Source organism: Lutra lutra, chromosome 5, assembly GCF_902655055.1.
Source record: "Lutra lutra chromosome 5, mLutLut1.2, whole genome shotgun sequence".
NCBI lineage: Eukaryota > Metazoa > Chordata > Mammalia > Carnivora > Mustelidae > Lutra > Lutra lutra.
Window position 1 is genome coordinate 134,444,164 of NC_062282.1, and position 19,926 is coordinate 134,464,089.

General features: G+C 39.2%; 1 protein-coding gene across 6 annotated transcripts in view; it reads left to right on the top strand.

The window, feature by feature from the left end:
* The window catches only part of CAMK4 (calcium/calmodulin dependent protein kinase IV), a 326,108-nt gene that overhangs the window by 238,512 nt on the left and 67,670 nt on the right, over positions 1 to 19,926 (top strand). For all 6 annotated transcript variants that reach the window (XM_047728971.1, XM_047728970.1, XM_047728973.1 and 3 more), the window contains one exon: positions 9,370 to 9,442. In XM_047728971.1, coding sequence (XP_047584927.1) covers positions 9,370 to 9,442 — 73 coding nt within the window. The remainder of the gene's footprint in view (positions 1 to 9,369; positions 9,443 to 19,926) is intronic.

Consider the following 19,926-nt stretch of genomic DNA (forward strand, 5'->3'; position numbering starts at 1 on the left):
CGCTTTCTGTAGAGTCCAGAGGACGGGAATGAAGATGGCGGCCTCCCGGTCTCCGGCCCGGAGGAGCCGAGAGCCCGGGGCCCCACTCCTCAGTGCGCCCTCGGAGAACAGCGCCCAATGACTCCCGTCACCCTGGCCCTGGCCGCGCTCCGAGCTGACCGAGCCTGCGACCGTTTCAAGGCAACCCCGAGCTGAGAGTCACTCCTCGGCTCTGTCTCTGCAGCCGGCTTCCCCGTTCTAATACCGGTAAGCTCTGCGACACTCAGACACCCCCGATCCTTCTGCGACCCTGCGGGACCTGAGGCCACGCTGACCCCGCCTGGGCTTCACCCCGGTTAAGCCTCTGGAGCGATGTCCCTCAGCGGAACAGACTTTTAAAAGTCCTGATTTTGCTCCGTTGCTCCGCCTCTAGCCGGGAGCCGGCCCCTCCCCCCGCGGTCTATCTTCCCGTCGCTTTGGATTCACTTCTCCGCCAGTCCTACCTTTCAGATAGTGGTTGATTTTCTGTTTCTAGAATTGCTCTTCTTCTTCTCTTCAATCTCCCATTGGATTTGTAGGTGTTTGCAATCTTTAGATAAGCTATTTAGCTGATCTCCCGCTACCCGAAGTAGTCTCAGCCTGCTACTTCTCCACCATCTTGACTCCTCCCTCCTGATATATACATTTTATAAACCAAATAATGAGGATCAGGGAGGTCCATTAACTACTGTTAGGTCACTCAGCTTATATTGGATCTAGAACAACAATTAAATGAGATTGGACTCAAGTATGTCAGACTCCAAAGCATATGATTATTCTACCATGTTATGCTGCTGCTATGTATAATACTTAAAAATAAAACTTCAAATTAGTAATGTAACATTTTATCTTACTTGAGTGTTGACTTAATTATTAATATGTATATAATTGTTTTTCAACCATTGAAATCTTAAGTACATCTTCTCTTTATGCAGTTTTTTCTGACTATATGTGAAGAAAACGTATACTTTGATTTGGACTAAATTTATAGTCTTTCTAGAAGCTGGGCTATAAAGGGAAGGATAAAAGTGAGGTAGTAGTAGGAGACAGAGGATAATTGGAGGCTTATTAAGTATTTTAAGCTGCCACACTGGGAACACATTAATTTGTTGGTAGGAAGGAGCCCACAAGCTGGAGAGGTAGGAAAATCTATGAGAGAAGGACTTATATTTGGAACAATATCCCAGGGAAGACAGAATAAGATTTGGAATCAGATGAAAGGATTTCTTTAAAATAGAAAAGTTTCTCTCTTCTTCAGAAGCAGAAAGAATCAAGAGACAGAGAAGGCTCAAAGGACCTAGAGTAGTCACAACAATGTTGCAAAAGAAGAACAAGGTCAGAGGACTTACTGTTGGGGCTGGGATAATTCTGCTCTACTTACAAACTAGTAAGTAAGTTGACCTGTTACACTTTCATGGGTGTTGGAAAAAGATATGAGTCTCCTGGATCAGAAATGAAGGACTTGACTACTCACGGTACAACAAGCATTATGGGCATCACCAAGTTTGTGTCATTTCCCTTTACCCTACAGATTCCACGGGGGGCGGCACAGCAGGCTTGGGTGGATGCCTGCACATAGAGTGGCTGTGTTCCAGGGGAGAAAATAACTGTATATAAACTGGCAAATGAAGAAACAAAATGTACAATTCTATTCATCCCTGAAAAGGAGAGTTTCTTTGATATGGATGAACCTCAAAAACATCATGCTAAGTAAAAACAAACAAACAAACAGGAAAGCCTACATCAAAATCAGGCTCCCTGATTTTGTGCCCAAAGGACTGTGTTTATGTTCCAGTTATAGCATGTATCATCCCCACATGAAGACTTATGCCAAATCTGTGGCCAGCTTCTAGCAAATACAAAGTACCGTATGATATGTCTTTCATATACTGATTCTTATTTTTATTTCTTTTTTAGTTCCTTGTCCTCATTTATTTATGTATTTTTTGTCTAGTGATATTGTGGTTGCCTCTACAAGCCCTAACATACCTTTGGGAGATGACGATAGTATTGAAACATAGTTTTAGGGTCCATATCGCATTTTTACTTTCCCTCTTCTACACCAGGAGCCCCTTGAAGGTGAAGGCAATGTGCTCTGGTTAGCGTAGAAGTAGTAGTGAGAAGGGAATAAAGGTGGGTGGTGAAGCCCCGGGGCCTTACAAGACAGAAATGGCTTCAGGGAGGAATAGAATCTTTGAGGTGAATTTTAAGTGAGAAATCAGAAGTTAGCAGGTAAAGGGTAGCGGGAAGGGTAAAGGGATATCCAAAAGCAGAGCACTTTGGCGGGATTAAAAATGAGTACCTTAGTGTCCACTTTAGAAGCTGTTTTAGAAAGAAAGCAAGCAGTTGCTAAATATTTTGTCAAATGAATGACTGAATAAACTCTGTGCTCTTGGACAATTTATATTACATCTTTGAGTCAGGCTTTTCTTTTACATTATAAAAGAATTGGCCCAGGGCTCCCTTAGGCCCATTCCCAGGTCTACAGTTTGATTTGACCTCCCCTTTCTCCTGTACCATCATCTCCCTGACCAGCACCCACAACTCCCTCACTCTCTCCGTAGCTTTCAAATTTAACAGTGTCTTTGAAATAATATCTTTGAAACTATTCTTTTAAGCATATGAATTTAACACTCTTCAGGAGACTTCTCAGAAAAAGCATCAATATAGACAAAGATGCCATCAATGAAATGTGAAAAGGCAGTGAATGAAGCTTATAAAGGATTGATAGATTGACACAAGGTACCGCAGAATTCATTTTAACATATATAACAGAAGATTGATGTACTGGCAACCCTTAAGACTTGGTTCCTGAAACTCCTATCTGGGGCTTTTACCCTATGTCATTTGATCTTTCGGTACACATTGTCTTCAGACCAGTCTGTTTCTCACAAAACCTACAGTCATCTAATAGTACCTCCATTTGAGAAAAAGCTGTCATTAATGGGGAGAGCAGTAGAGCTCCTAATCTATGTGCCAGGAAATCTGAGGGCCTCAGGATATGATCAGATTAGAGCTCTTCAGCTGCATCATCACTGGTGCTAACTGCCAGGCTGGAGATGTGTTCAATTCAATTTGCAGCAATTAAGGTGACAGCAACAAATGCACAAAAGTCATATTTCCAAGCAGGTCCATGGAGAGAAATAGGCATTGTCTGTGCTTCTTCACCCTGCAATTTTAAAATGATGAGAAGGAAAACAGTTCCAACCGGGGGGAAGAGGAGCATGTGCTCCCACACACCCAGCAGTGGCAATAAAAGGCTCTGTTTAGGACGAAAGTCCTGTGGAAGTCAGAGAATCAGCCTGGGAACACATCCCCAGTGTATTATATTTCCTTCCCAGATCTCCAAATGGCAGTTAGGCCTGTTAGTGACTGAGGGGCCTGTGCAAAGGTCAGAGTGAGCTCAGCATAGCTTTTTGGGTCCCGTTGTGATTAAAAAATCCTAGGAGAGATTTTGTTTTTAGCCCTGGGTCTTCTAGCCCAGTTCACAGTAGAATGATGAGAAATTTTGCTGCATAGCAGCAAACGTCATGGCCCTGGGCCTTTGAAAACAATCTTAAGATGCTGGTTACATCTTAACTGCTTTCTTATTATTTTATAGAGCATGAAAAAGAAATTAGTTTGCTAAATCTGAGGAGAAATAGAGCAATAAGTATGTTTAAGTATAAAAACCAAAAATATCAACCAAAATTATCCTATTTCTACAGCTCTAAAACCCTTGGAATGATTGAATATTTCATTGCTCCTAAAAGTTGAACACATTAGTATATTTTGTGTCAAGCTATTAAACCCTTGGTGTTATGTACATGGCAACTTGGTTTTTTTTTAAATTCCAGCTAAATTTTGCATAAAAATTCTGTGTTGCCTCATGAAAGAAATGCTGTATTTTGCTGAATTTGAATCATTTTGATTTTATTTAAAATATGTTTCTAAAATGATCATGTTATTACAGTAATATCTAGTTACTAACTCTGAATGTATTCGTTGTTTTTTTTTTAATTTTTATTTATTTATTTGAGAGAGAGACAAAGTGAGAGAGCATGAGAGGGGAGGTCGGAGGGAGAAGCAGACTCTCCATGGAGCTGGGAGCCTGGTGTGGGACTCAATCCAGGACTCTGGGGTCATGACCTGAGCTGAAGGCAGACGCCCAACCAACTGAGCCACCCAGGAGATCCTCTGAATGTATTCCTAAGACCAATAATAACCTTTCTACGTGTTGCATTTTGCTTTGGGAAGCATCTTTATGGTAGCTCTCCCTCTGGATTGATAGCCAGTGGACTTGTAATGAGCATCACTTCCCAGTCCAGTGCTCTGTTCCCCATGAGAAGGAACACAGGCAAAGGAGCTGCTCATATGTCCACAGTCTGAAATTTCTCTGACACCTATTCAGTTGGCAGTTAGTATTGATTCTACAAATATTTACTGACTGCCTACTATGAGCAAGGCTTGGAGCTAGGTCCTGTGGGTGATAGAAACAACAATCTAGTGAGAAGGCTAAGAATTTTCCCACAATAACCTGCAGAAGGCATTGGCCAAACACACATACTATAGTCATGCCCACATGAGAAAGATTGCAAGACTTCATTTTCCTTTGCGTGATCACTAATGTCTTCACTTGCAGTCTTAGCTGTAGATTATAAACCTGCATTTGCAACTTGAGAAGTTCTCTGTTATTGACTGACCTTTCTAGTCAGCCATAAATGGCCTAGGTGGCAGCTCAACTGGTAGAATACTTAAAGTTGAATATCCGGGTTCCAGCAACCTAACTCTGTAACACTCTGATGAACATATCAACTGGGAACAAAAATTCCTTTGAGCAGGAGCCTAGAAGAGGTGTGGTTAAGTTCTAAAAGTAGGGCCATGTTGTGGCAAGCTGAGTTCATGGGGATTGGGGGGAAGGCATCTGCATTCTGTACTCCTGTCCCATATATCTACTCTAGACACATTTCTGACAACCGAATTTATAAATCCTTTGGCTGTACAAACCTTAGTATAACATGTATTACATCTATGGTGATGTTTTTGTTAATAACTTTTGTACTGTCTGTAGTCTCATCTGGGGCAGGACCCAAATCTTAGAATTTTTAAACTTTTTAAAAAAAGATTTTATTTATTTGTCAGAAAGAGAGAGAGCACAAGCAGGGGGAGCAGCAGGCAGAGGGAGAAGCAGGCTCCCCACTGAGCAGGGAGCCCAAGGCAGGACTTGATCCCACAACTCTGGGATCATGACCTGAGCCCCAGGCAGACACTTAACCAACTGAGCCGCGCAGGTGCCCCACAAATCTTATTCTTTACCGATTCAGCCAATAGCTGGCTCACAGAAATATTGGTTATGACTATGCCCTCCGCTGTCTCTAATTCTCACTATAGTGTTGGTCCTTTTTCTTAGAACAATCTCCTTCCTCTCCAGTCTCTACTCTTCCACATCTATCCCACTCCCAGCCCCTACCCTTTCTGCAACTAGAAAAATTTGATATACCCTTGAGGTCTGAGCTGAGATATAGCTACCTCTGGAATCCTTTTCCCACCCTGCACAGCCTCCAGAATAGATCACTGGCCCTCTCTACAAGCTCTCAGGTCATTTTCTAATATCTCTGCCACAGCATTCAACACAGTATGTCAATTGTTGTCTGTCTGCTTATACCAAGAGAAACCCCGTAAGTGCAGAGGCTGTGTCTGGTTCATTTCTAAATGACCAGCATGTAACAGTCATTCCATAATATTTACTAAATAGATGAATGAATGGACATATCTGTTAGAATGTATCCTTTTTATTAGCTAGATGAAATATTTTACTAACTTAACTTATATTGTGGAAAATTAGTGAGATTTCCATTAACCATTCTTACACCTACTACTCTTCCCTCTATCCCACCTAAAAATAGGTCCCCCCAAAATTCACCCCTTTACCCAGCCAGTCCCTAGACATACACATAAGGTCACATTCTGAACATAAGCACTTAACTCTAAGATATACCCAAATGAAAATGCGTAAACATCATATTTAGGCCAAAGCTTAAGAAATCATAATAAATCAGAATATAAGGAGGAATCTCTAGTGTGTGAAGCACTGCCCCTCTAAGAGGTAGGGATGTTCATAAGAACCCCTGTATTTAACAGACAAGGAGGATTTCTCATCAGAGATGCTGCACGTGGTTGTGCAAGTTGGCTCTGTACAACCCCAAGGAGTAGTGCTTACGTAGACTAAGCCATGAGGAGCACCCCTAGAGGGGCACCACAAAGCAGTTGTAATAAAACTCTAGCCTTGGTGAGTGGCCATGGGGAAAATCCACACTGTTTTTTGCAGGCCAAAAGTAACTGATTTTATCCTCTTCTGGGGAGAATGGGAGGTGGAAAGAAAGTTAACTATTGGCCATTTCTTCCCATCATTTTTCTAACAACTCCCCTCCTTTTAAAGGACTGGGGAAAGCCAAGCTGCTGAGAGTGCAGGTGCCCACACAAAGGAGACATTAATTACATTTGAGTTGGTTGATGGATGTACTGCAAAATCCACACTTAGAACAAAATGCAGAAGACGATGTAGTTGTAGCCAAAGTTCTCAACCTACCCTGACACAGTAGTCCTTCTTTTCCTCTTCTCTCATGCTTAATTTTAAAATGTTCAGAAAGTATAGTACAAGTAATTTATTTTAATTAAATTTTTAGTAAGTCCTCAACTTAATCATGAATTGGAAGAATTTGTAATCTTGAAACATTGTATGAAAACTGATTTTCAAAAACTAATTAATAATGATTCCCTGAATACGGTAACCTACTTTCACATTTTATTTGAAATGTGGTTCATAACAAGTATTCAATAAATAAAAAGGTGAGGAAGGATATTCCATCTTTCATATTTTGAAAAGATAATGAGTTGGTGTTTCTTGACAATGTTCTGAATAATTGAATGGAAAAAATAATTGAAATTTTTGCATCGATATAATTTTTTTGAATCTTGATTATTATGGTTGTTAAGGTATCTTCTTATATATTATTTTATATCTATTTTTTTCTGCTTTTCCTCATCATCCATCCCCTATTTTGGAAAGATTCTATAGATTTTTAATTCCAGCTTCTAATACCAACTACTTCAAGAACTTAGAACTTCTTACCACAACATTAAAAAAAAAGAATGGAAGATAATTTCTAAAAAATAAATGTGCTATTTGAGATATTAACACTCTAAAAAATTTCAGTGCAAAGCTATAAAAAATGTTCAAGTTTGACTCTTAAATGTTTTGAATTGACCTTTGTCAGACTTTTCACAATAAACCTTTTGTCAGCTGAAAACATCTTATGCAAGTTGGTAATCTTTGGTGTTATCAAAAATGTGTTTTCTCTTGAAATTTTGGGAAGAAAGAAACAGCAACAGTGTGGTTTTCCAGTCTTCTGAAGTATCCCTATATAGGACAGAAAAAACAAAAACTTATAGACAATATCTATAACAAAACCAGGTGACAAGGCTTCCCCATGAAGCCTAGAAAACATGTGAATGAGGACAAACTAATAATGATTGCAAGAGCTTCATGGTATTAGCATCTATGTCAGAGGATGCAAGAAGACACTGATGAACCTAAGAATAGGAGAACACTCAAATCTCCAAAGCCTCCAAATCATTGGGAAGCAGAATGGGCCAATATAAGAACAGCTGAAATTGTGAGAGCTTTTTGCCTTCCAAATTTCTGAGAAGCACAAGGGCTGCACCCACAATAAGGTCTGAAGAAACTAATGCAGTTAAGGCCCTATGAACTCCTGAAACTAATATCTGAAGCCGCCTTGTGTACATTAGGAGAAACTGCTGAAAAGAGACTCCAATAACCAGAGCAGAGATGTGTAGAGGCAAGGGAATGAAGTTTCAGATAGAAGAGAAGAGATCTCAGAAAGTATGAGGTCATAATTTTGAATGCTTCATGAAAACAATCAGTCAAGGGCCATGAAACTAGAAAAGATAACCTGACCCATCACTCTATCAAAATGGTTAAGAAAACCAACTTTGCTTAAAAATAAGCAACAACAGACAGGTGTCTCCATTAATTGCAATAAAAATGATTATAAGAGCATAGAAAATCAGCATGTCAGGATGATATGCCCACAAAACAGATAAAAGTGTAACATCTACAGAAAATTAAAATTAACATTAGTTAATACTAAAATTAAGAAATTCATAGAAGAACAATATACATCAAAAGTAGAAAAACTCACAATACATATAATTGCACACCCCAAAAAAAGAAAACCAAAGTGATGGAAGAAAACACATACAAAGCATTCTAATTCAGGAAAACATTCCCAGAATTAAAATGGAAAAGATTTAAGTTAAAAGAAAGATTCCTTAAAGGAAAAGAAACTTTCCTTGTCCAGATCCATACAAAAGAGCAAGTCATTTATTTAGAATAGAAAGCCAGCTGGAGAGGGGGACCTGGGTGGCTCAGTGGGTTAAAGCCTCTGCCTTCGTCTCAAGTCATGATCCCAGGGTCCTGGGATCGAGCCCCACATCGGGCTCTCCGCTCAGTGGGCAGCCTACTTCCCCCTCTCTCTCTGCTTGCCTCTCTGCTACTTGTGAATTCTGTCTGTCAAATGAATAAATAAAATCTTAAAAAAAAAAAAAAAAAGAAAGAAAGAAAGCCAGCTGGAGAAAGAGGAGAGGGATGGGGGAAGGAGGGAGAAGCAAGGAGCTCCAGGTAAAAGGAAGATAAGAGGAAGAAGTACTAGTCAAATTATATGGACCTTATTTGGATATGTATTCAAACAAGCAAATTTCAACATGTCCAAGACAGTTGGAAATCTGAAACACTGTATATTTGAAAATATTAAGGAATTATAATTTATAGGTATGATAATGGCATTATAGTTATGAGTCTTAAAAAGTCCTTTATACTTTTAGAGACAACACCTTACTTATGAATGAAATTATGTGATGCCAAATATTTGCTTTATGATAAAAAAAAGAGGATGGGAAATAATTGATTGGATAGATAAAACAACACTGTCCATAAGTTAATAATCACTGAAGCTGTGTAAAAATTACAAGGGATGTTTCATGGTGTGTTGTCTACTTGGTATATATTTAACACGATTCTCAATACAGAGTTTAAAAAGATTTTTTTTCTCTTGTCCTCAGACAGGATGGACAGTTCAAGCCTAGGCAAAATAAATGTGTTTCATTTTCCTAAAGAGACCCAAGATTGCTAGAGTATCAGTTTATGGAAATATTTCCCCTGGTGTTATGCTGACATGTTGCAATTGTTCAGATGTATCTTCCTTACCATTAATTCGGTTAACTTCTTTAAAAAAAAAAATCCACTCCCCTGAACCCATGTGTCTGAGAAGGATTTCCTGGTTTTCTTTTTAGGATTGTGGAGAAGGGGTATTATAGTGAACGAGATGCTGCAGACGCTGTTAAACAAATCCTGGAGGCAGTTGCCGTAAGTATGAATTGACAGCAGTAGTGTAATGCTTGGTAATCTTTTCTTTGTACAGAATCATCCCTGAACAAGTGCATGTCTGTAACCAGCCATAACATTTACAGCAAAACAGTAAGAAATGCTTTGTAAGCCTTAATTAAAGGAAATAACCTACCTGTCTTTCCAACTCCTGTCCTGTGATACCAGCCTCCACGTGAGCTGTCAGATTGTTCTCATCAACCCAGAGGATTCGATTCTATTGCAAAGGGAGAAAAAAATCTCATCTCCAAGAACTATTGACATTTTCTGAGGAAATATAACTTCCTAACTCAAGGAAGTTGGTGACAAGACAGAAAACTAGCAAATAGGGTTACCCACACTACTACACTACCCATATATCCCAGACTATACAACATGACAGGTATAGTAACATAGGCAGTATATTGCACAGTAGTTGGTTTAAAACTCAGACACTGCCTTTATTCGGGGATTAGTTTGAATTAAACTGTACCTCATACCTTAGCCAAATTATTTAACCAAGTTTAGTGTTTCCTCATTTGTAAAGTGTGAATAGTAACACTACTCATAAGGTTGATTGTAAGGATTAAATGAGATACTGCGCATAAATAGTTTAGCATACAGGGGTGCCTGGCTAGCTCATTTGGTGCAGCTCTTGATCTTGGTTTGTGGGTTTGAGCCCCTCGTTGGGTGAAGAGATTACTGAAAAATAAAATCTTTTAAAAAATGCTTCGTAGACAGTACATTGAATACATTTATCTTTTCTCTTGATTGCTCACACTCTGAAAGATGCAGTCCTCCTATATAATGCCATAAGTCTGTTAAAATAATTTCCCATTATTAGGAAATCAAATCAGACTTTGGGGCTTATAGTCATTCTTCTCTCTTTCTTTCCATTTCTTGAATTTGTTTTTCTATTGTTTTTGTTGTTTGGTAGGGAATTGGAGGAAAGTAGAATGTGATAAATACAGGTCTGGGAGCACAGAGGTTATTGATTTTTCTTTCAAGAAAGAAATATGGGAATTCAAGTGAAAAATTCTGACAATTTTATTTTTTTAGGGAAGAAATATAAGTTAATGTTTTTAAGGAGAATAAAGTTTTATAAGTTAATGATGGAAACTATCCACCCACGTTTACACAAAAATGTGATTTTGAGACGCTTGTTGGATTGAATTAATAAGGAAAAGTTTGCCTAGATAAAACAGGCTCCACTGGTAAAAACTTTCCCATCTATTTAATGGTGTCTAATACGTGCTGGAACACTTTGGTGATTCATTCATTGAGTATAAAGTCAGAACAAATCATTCTTTGAACAAATGGGATGAAGCCCAAGGGGAAATGTTTATCTGTGTTAAAGAGACAAATTTAGGGGCGCCTGGGTGGCTCAGTGGGTTAAGCATCTGCCTTCAGCTCAGGTCATGATCTCAGGGTCCTGGGATCAAGCCTGGCATCAGGCTCTCTGCTCAGTGGGGAGCCTGTTTTCCCCTCTCTCTGCCTGGCTCTCTGGCTACATGTCATCTCTGTCAAATAAATAAATAAATAAACTTTAAAAAAAAAAAGTTTTTTTAAAAAAGAGACAAGTCTACAAAATATATCCAGAATTGAACTATATTCTATTGTTTGGAGTCAATTATATAACTAAAATCATCATTCAATATCTTGAGAAACCAGCCACAGTGACCAAAGCACATGTCCTATGAATTTTACCCCCAACCAAAACAGGAGGGAGGAAAGAGGGAAGGGAGGGAGAGACGGAAGAAAAGAGGGAGGGACTCTGACATTTAACTAGCCTATATATTATTGATGGAAAGGAAATAGTTTTTGCAGTCTGCATAAGACAGCTAGAGATAGCAGACCTGTGATCTAACAAAATCCATGATTGAGCTATCAACACCAAGTTCAATTGGCTTTATAGCCCAGTCTTTCCAAATTATTCCTTCCTGTAAAAGTGTTTTGGTCTTTTTGCTATAGTGGGACATAAAAAGTTTGAATTGGGGGTGGAGCTAAGCAGAGAGGCTGCCTTGGAATTTTACTCTAAGTATACAATGCAGCTCCCAATTATGTGAGTATTGAATTTCAAATTCATCCTCTTACCATACCCAAAATAACCACTCCATTTCAGATTTTTCATCAAATACAATATAGTTACCATCCCCGGTTTCCTAAGCTTGTCAATTTGGGAATGATTTTTTAACTCTTCCGTGACTTTCTCCCCTCACATTCACCTTCTTAACTTCAGCTGGGCCTTCCTTCTACTGCCCATGAACCTAGACCTGCTCCCTACCATGCTGTGACTGCTCCTGGTGTGCTTTATTAAACAAAACCAACCAACCAAACCAAACCAAACCATTTCTAGTTGCTTCCTGCTCCTGTCCTTAAAAATAGGTCTGGAATTCTCTTTCACAGTTCCTGTTTTCATCTTGTCACTTCTGAGTTCCGTAATGGCAGTTTCCTGTCTTTCTTAAATACCCATTTAAAAACTTCAATCCTCATTACCACATGCAATAGATTATCTAGTTAAGTAAACACGCTTGCAGTGGCCCACCATCACTTTACCCAAATCAGGCAGGCAGCTAGTATGACAGTTAAGAGTACTTTGGCATTCAGACAGAACTGGGTTCGGTTTCTAGATGTGAGCTTGGCCCCAATCACTAAACACTTCTGAGCCTCAGTTTCCTCATGGAAAACGGGCGTAATATTCAACCTAACAGAGTTGTGGAAAAGAATAAGATGAGGCGTGGAAGTCATAGCAATGTTCAAAAGAGAGGGAAAAGGATAAGCAACTTCAGACTCCACACATGCATGTAAAGATATATTAGATGTTGCAAATTTATAAGTAGGTGTCTACTCCCCAGCTAAATACTAAAATAAAAAACAATTGACAACAGTCACTACTCAATAACTAGTTACCAAAAAAGTAGCTGAAAATTTATCAAAATAGGAAGTCACTATTCCATTTGTCTTTCTAGAAACTGATACATTTGGTGAAACATCCTTACTATCATTTTTCTATTCATTTCATATGAAATAAAGCTTTATAACTTGATCCCATTCATGAGATTCTTTTCTGCTCTCTTACTATCACTTAATTCTTTTCCTGTTTTTCAAAACACACCTTCTTCAATATGCTCTTTCTGGTTGCCTCCATCCATTTAGGTCAGCTCTTGATTCTTTTGGCTTATCACAGTGGGCATGCTTCAGTTTAGTGATACCTCAGGTAGCTGACTGGCAGAAGTCTGTCCTCATTCAGTGACTGAGAAATGAATGCTTTCAGCATCAGACTTTTCCACCTATTGGAGTTACACCAATTAAGGAATAAAAAGGGTCCCCAACAGGGATGCCCCAGATAGGGGTACCCTATCAAAAAAGGAGGGACTAGACCTCAACTCTATTCCAGATTTGCAGAGATGGCTTGATTAGTCGACTGCTAATCCTCAGTTTAAAACAAACAAACAAAAAAATTGTTATACTACCTACTAAGAAAGTTTTAGTTTAATAAGTAGGTTACCAAACAAAGGGGAAAAAGAGAGAGAGAGAGAAGCAAACTGAGAAACAGACTCTTAACTATAGAGGACAAACTGATGGTTACCAGAAGAGGGTGGGGGCATGGCAGCAACAGGTGAAGGGGATTAAGAGTTCACTTGCTGTGAGGAGCACCGGGTATATGGAAGTATTGAATCACTACATTGTACACCTGAAACTAATATTACACTATATGTTAAAGAACTGGAATTAAAGAAAGAAAAACTTAAATAACAACAAAAAAAAGAAATAAGTAAGAGCAAAAAAATAAATTAGCACATTAAAGTCACTCCTTGAAAGAAGTTTTATAAAAATTACATTTCTCTGATTGCTACAATTAGGGATTAACTTAGAAAAAAAATTAACTTAGAAAAAAAAATTAAAGTCATTTCTTTAAGTGTTTCCACAGGTAGGAAGCAAGCAATTTAAAACTTGTGGGAAGTGGCTGACATTTATGAAATAGTTTATTGTCAACTACATAGCTATAGATAGCTATAAAAATAGGACAGTTGGGAACTCAAAGTAATCAGGGATACATCTCACATTTCCTCTGCATCACACACTTAGAAGACTATATCTAGGCTGGCTTTTGAAAGCACAGAAGCAGAAAGCTTGAAGATTGGAAAGTTCTTGGGAAATATGTTGTGGGGATAATTATACCCCTTAGGTAACAAATCTGTCAATCCTTCTCTTCCTCCCCACTTCACCCTAATTCTTGCCCCAAATATTTCACAGTATTTGTCTGACTATAATCTTGCTCCTTCTGCTTTTTAGCTTTAAATAAAATTTTTGAAAGCTTTTAAAGTGAATTTGAAAGATGTTTCCCTCTTTGAGTTTGAATTCATCCAGTTAGTCTTTGAGGGCGGATCATTAGGCCTTCTTGAGTGTTCTATCTTCCTGAAATGAGTTCCAGGAAGTCCCAAATTAGATGGTCTAGGTCAATCTGGACATTCTGGAAGGGTCATCATGTCCTCATCTGTCATAAAGCACAATGCAAACCTTATAGCCTTTCTTTTCCATTTAGTTAAAAAAATAACCAGGGACATATTCCATCACCACTGACCTCTCTTACTGTTGCTACCACCTCTTGTCCTTTTCTTGTCCCCCCGATATCCTACTGTTCCTCTGTTTCCAAAAAAATCACTGTCTCCCTTTTTTCTCCACTCTTGATGCCACTTTCCATCTTTTGCTAGCCATAGCTTTTTAGGTATGTTTTAATTTCAAAGTCATGACTTGAGAACTTAGAGAAACGTAAATATAGGGTATATATTGAATTTAATAGAAGGAAATGGTTAAAGAACTTAAATATGTCTGCTACCCTAGCACATAGATTTTGGGTTAGAATTTTTTTTTTTTAAAGATTGTGATTAACGGGGGTGAAGAGATGCAAACAAAAACATCCCACCCTTGAAAGTTATGGAAACCAATATGGCATCTCAATGTTGAAGTAAAACAGGATGTAGACATGATTATAAGGATGCAAGAAAAGATTAAATAGTACAGGGTTCTTTAGGTAAAAAATTTTAAAAACCTGTAGTCTCCCTTAAAAAAGAATAGATTTATTATTATGTATTAAATGTATTATGTATTAAAATGTATTATGTATTAAAGAATTGATGACTAGATACTGAAGAACTGAAAAGGCCAAAGGGGAGTACTAAACTAAGGTACCATGGAGGCAGCACCTGTGGGAAGCAGCCTCCCCTCAGACTGAGGGGAACAAAACAGAGTGGGAGATGATTAAAACTTAGACATGTAAAGGAGGTGTGATGAAGGCTTACTGCTTGACTGGTGCTGGTTTCTAGTCTCTGACCCAAAGGAATTGTCCCCAAAGCTGGCACTTAAACCTTAAGTCTAGCCAGCTAGTGCTGGTGTTGCTGAAAAGAAATACCAGCTGGTTCCAATGCTGGTGAGCATTGGAAAAGCTGCAATCAGCAGCTGCTACCAGAATGATCTGCATGGCAGGGTGAAAACATGTCTTTAGGGTGCATGGGAATAACAAGCAGAAATACAGGCACAGAAAGCAAATAGGACTGAGGAAGTCCCTTTGTGCTCTTCCAGCCTTCCACTCTCTCCCTAGTGCCCTCTAATTGCAGAGCCAAACAGGAAGCCAGCAGGAGAAGGAAAAGTAGAGCTTCTAATTGAAGTCTCAGCTTCACAAAGTAGACTGTAGAAGGGTGATTTACAGTTGAGAGCCAATAACAATAAATGCTACAGGAATTTATTTGAAAACAAAACTAAGTTTTCCAAGTTCCTATTGCTATTCATAGTCATCTAAAACATTGTCTTTACTAATGTGCATTAAATGGTTCTAGAAGTCAATGAAATCAAAACAAGTACAACAGTATTGAAATAAATTACTGTCTGTATTTAATACCGAGTACTATGCTTGATAACATTTATAGGTTTAATGGGCAATATATACATTATCAACTTTATATTATTTGATACATTTAAACCATCTTCCACCTGACTTCTTATTCTGTTGGCAGAGTCATTGTATCTTTATAAAGATGGAAGATGTCAGAACATTTTTTCCTGGCCTCCCTTGAGGCTAGGCAAGGGCATATGACCTGATCCTCATCAGTGTGCTCTGATGGGCAGTCTGCCTGTGGGTTCTGGGGAAACTTCTCAGTAAAAGGAGACCCAAGGAAGGAAAGGTCATCTCTCTTTTTCACAGGTATAGTCAAGTCTGCATATGATGCAGAAAACTGCTTTTTCTGTCTTGTACTTAAGAAGGAAAATATAATTGTGTTGAAAAAAGCAGAGAAAAAAGTACACACCATTAGAATTCTCCTCCTGCTTGATACCTCTTAGAGGATAATAAGTTCCTCAATATTTTTGCCACTTTAAATTATATAACCTGGGGGCGCCTGTGTGGCTCAGTGGGTTAAAGCCTCTGCCTTCGGCTCGGGTCATGATCCCAGGGATCGAGCCCCACATCGTGCTCTCTGCGCAGCCAAGAGCCTGCTTCCTCCTCTCTCTCTCTTCTCTCTGCCTGCCTCTCTGCCTCCTTGTGATCTCTGTCAAATAAATAAATAAAATCTTTTAAAAAAATTGTATAACTTGTTATTTGAAGCTATAAGATACTGAACTTCTTGAATAAACTTTTGAGTATATGCTAATAGCAATTCTGTGGTCAGAGCAAGTTGTATAATTTTCCATCCATCCAACCATCACACATAGGGCATAAAAAGATTCTCATCCCACAAATTTCTAAAAACTGAATTTCACTGAATATCAAACACACACCCACACACTGCTAAATCATGAGGTTTAAGGTTATTAACAGTAGCAAGCTTGCTTCTGATACCTGTTCTTTGTTTTTGTGAATATTGTTCCCGCTTGGGTCCACTTATTGTCAGTGAAAAGATTCTGAGAGTTCAATTAAGTAATGAGGCACTGGAACAGAAAATGTGAGGTTCTTTGTAGTTTGTTTTAAATCTACCAGTTGCGATGCTATTTCCATTTCTTTCTGGGGGGGGACTTTTTCTCTTGTTATTCATATCTGAACACTGATCTCTGGGGATGGATTTTTTTTTTAATTTAATTTTTTTTATTTTTTTATTAATTTTATTTTTTATAAACATATATTTTTATCCCCAGGGGTACAGGTCTGTGAATCACCAGGTTACACACTTCACAGCACTCACCATAGCACATACCCTCCCCAGTGTCCATAATCCCACTCCCCTCCCAACCCCCCCCCCCCCATCAACCCTCAGTTTGTTTTGTGAGATTAAGAGTCACTTATGGTTTGTCTCCCTCCCAATTCCATCTTGTTTCATTTACTCTTCTCCTACCCCCTTAACCCCCATGTTGCATCTCCTCTCCCTCATATCAGGGAGATCATATGATAGTTGTCTTTCTCCGATTGACTTATTTCGCTAAGCATGATACCCTCTAGTTCCATCCACGTTGTCGCAAATGGCAAGATTTCATTTCTTTTGATGGCTGCATAGTATTCCATTGTGTATATATACCACATCTTCTTTATCCATTCGTCTGTTGATGGACATCTAGGTTCTTTCCATAGTTTGGCTATTGTAGACATTGCTGCTATAAACATTCGGGTGCACGTGCCCCTTCGGATCACTATGTTTGTATCTTTAGGGTAATACCCAGCAGTGCAATTGCTGGGTCATAGGGTAGTTCTATTTTCAACATTTTGAGGAACCTCCATGCTGTTTTCCAGAGTGGTTGCACCAGCTTGCATTCCCACCAACAGTGTAGGAGGGTTCCCCTTTCTCCGCATCCTCGCCAGCATCTGTCATTTCCTGACTTGTTAATTTAGCCATTCTGACTGGTGTGAGGTGATATCTCATTGTGGTTTTGATTTGTATTTCCCTGATGCGGAGTGATATGGAGCACTTTTTCATGTGTCTGTTGGCCATCTGGAGTCTTCTTTGCAGAAATGTCTGTTCATGTCCTCTGCCCATTTCTTGATTGGATTATTTGTTCTTTGGGTGTTGAGTTTGCTAAGTTCTTTATAGATTTTGGACACTAGCCCTTTATCTGATATGTCATTTGCAAATATCTTCTCCCATTCTGTCAGTTGTCTTTTGGTTTTGTTCACTGTTTCCTTTGCTGTGCAAAAGCTTTTGATCTTGATAAAATCCCAATAGTTCATTTTTGCCCTTGCTTCCCTTGCCTTGGTGATGTTCCTAGGAAGATGTTGCTGCGGCTGAGGTCGAAGAGGTTGTTGCCTGTGTTCTTGGGGGATGGATTTTAATGTAAGGCTCAAAGTGCTGAAACGCTATAATGATAACTTTACCAGTAAAAATAAAAGTAGTTATACATTCTTACTAAAAATTGAGAGACCACAATTATTAGAAAATAAATAACAGTTCTATTAATGTTCTAATATTTTGATTTATAAACACAGAATAAAGCAGAGTAGTTGTTCAGAGCATAGATATTTTATCAGAAAAAGTTTGAAACAAAAATAATCTATATTATGAATATTACAGCTCAATATTAGGGAACTGGGAAATCTAGAAATAATTCCTAGGACGGAGAGTATCTTTCTTATTAGATGTATCTGTACATGTTTATCAGCAGTGATAATGATATCATAATTTTGTCACATTCCATCTAAGTAGCTTTCTCTCTCAAGTTCTGGGAAAATCACAATTCTAGGAATATATATTAAGAAGCTTACTAGTTTATGAGGCAGATAGACATATAAGCACTGTAAGGGCCTATTTAGCCAAAGCAATTCCATCTGGTAAAACAGTATTTTTGTTGTTTATGCAGTAAAACTTAAACTGACCCTGCACCCCGTCCAGGGGACTTACTTAAAAGCAATTTGGGAAACCAGTCCCAGGTAACAAAGCCCAAATACAAGGGCGGGTCAGGCCAGGTGGAGACATCCAATCAGTGGGGCGCAAATACTGTCTCCCTAGCTACTAAGGAGTGTCGGCTCCGCCTTTTGGGCGCCAATTCTGACCAAGGTGATAAGCTAGTTCAAATAGCTACTATAGGGTAAATTATGATTCAATTGGCCACCCGTGTGTGACCTAGCATGACTGAGCAGCTTTCTCTGTGTGTTGCAATCTCATTGGCCACCTGTGTGTGGCCAGGCTCAACCACATGGCCTTTGCCCTTTAAAAGTTAGTCGGTAAGGCAGGGAGGGGTCGCCCTCTCTATAAGAGGCGACCCGGACCGGTTGGTTTGATTCTCAATGCTTGGCGCAAAATAAAGCTTTGCTTGACCTTCGCTTTGTATCAGTCTCGCTCCTTTGATTATGGACCCAACAGCACAAGGCTATAAAATGACTTATGCTCATCTGTTGCTGTATTTTGCAGATTAGAGAAAGTGAAAGTTATTCAATATATCTAGAGAGAAACTGAGTCAGAAAAATCTTGCCAGAGGAAGTTATATCTGAGTTGGGTTTTAAAAGAAAAATTGTTGTTTAATAGGTAGCCAGTATGAAAGAAACAGAATTCCAGAAAAACTCCTTTTCTCCCACAGATTTTTAGGGAACGTAAGACTAAATGTGCAAAGACATGAACAGCTGGTCTTTGACTGTGGCGAGAACTGGGGCTTGAGAGAAGTGGAGAGCCCATCCTGAGGGGTTTACACGACTTTCAAAAGAGGTTCACATGATTCTGCAGATGAGGAGATGTGAGGGACTTTTGCTACTGGATCATCCTGATGGCAGGATGAAGCCCAAAAGCAGTGGGGCCAGTTATAAAGATATGGCAAATTCAAGTCAAGAGATGAAAAACATCTGAAGGGACATGGTTTGTGATTATACAAATGAAATGTGCTACCACCTAAGCCCAGAATTCCCCTTGAATCTTCTTGATCGACATTAGTGAATGTTACATATGTAAAGACGGGGAGATAATGAAAAATAATCTAGAGCAGGGAGCATGCAGCAGAGCAATTGAGAGGTTTGATAAGAACTTTTCATAAAACTCTCTCACTTTCATTAACACTCTCTTCTCGCCTCTGCGCACTTGCTCTCTGAGATTTATTCCACTTTCTTCCATCCAGTCTCAAGCTCCTCTAATGACCTGTGTTTCTTCCTTTCCTATTTCCCTCTCCTCTAGGTGAGAACTAAAGATGAACAGAACAACAACAGCAAAAATAACAAACATTTTAAGAGACTAGCCAAAGCCTTTAGAGCAGGGTGATTGTGTTCACGACACACAGCACACATTGTAGGGTCTTCAGGAGAGTGATAGAAAGTAAATATGAGACACAGCCCCTGCCTGGAAGAATTACAAGGCAGAGAGGATATTTTAAAGATTTTATTTATTGTTTAGCAGGGAGAGATAGCCCCCGCACACAAGCAGGGGGAGCAGCAGAGGGAGAGGGAGAAGCAGGCTCCCTGCTGAGCAGGGAGTGAGAGGAGGGTGGGGGGAGGGGGTGGGGGAGGAGGTCGGGGGAGGAGTTCAATCCCAGGATCCCAGATCAGGACTTGAGCTGAAGGCAGACACTTAACCAACTGAGTCACC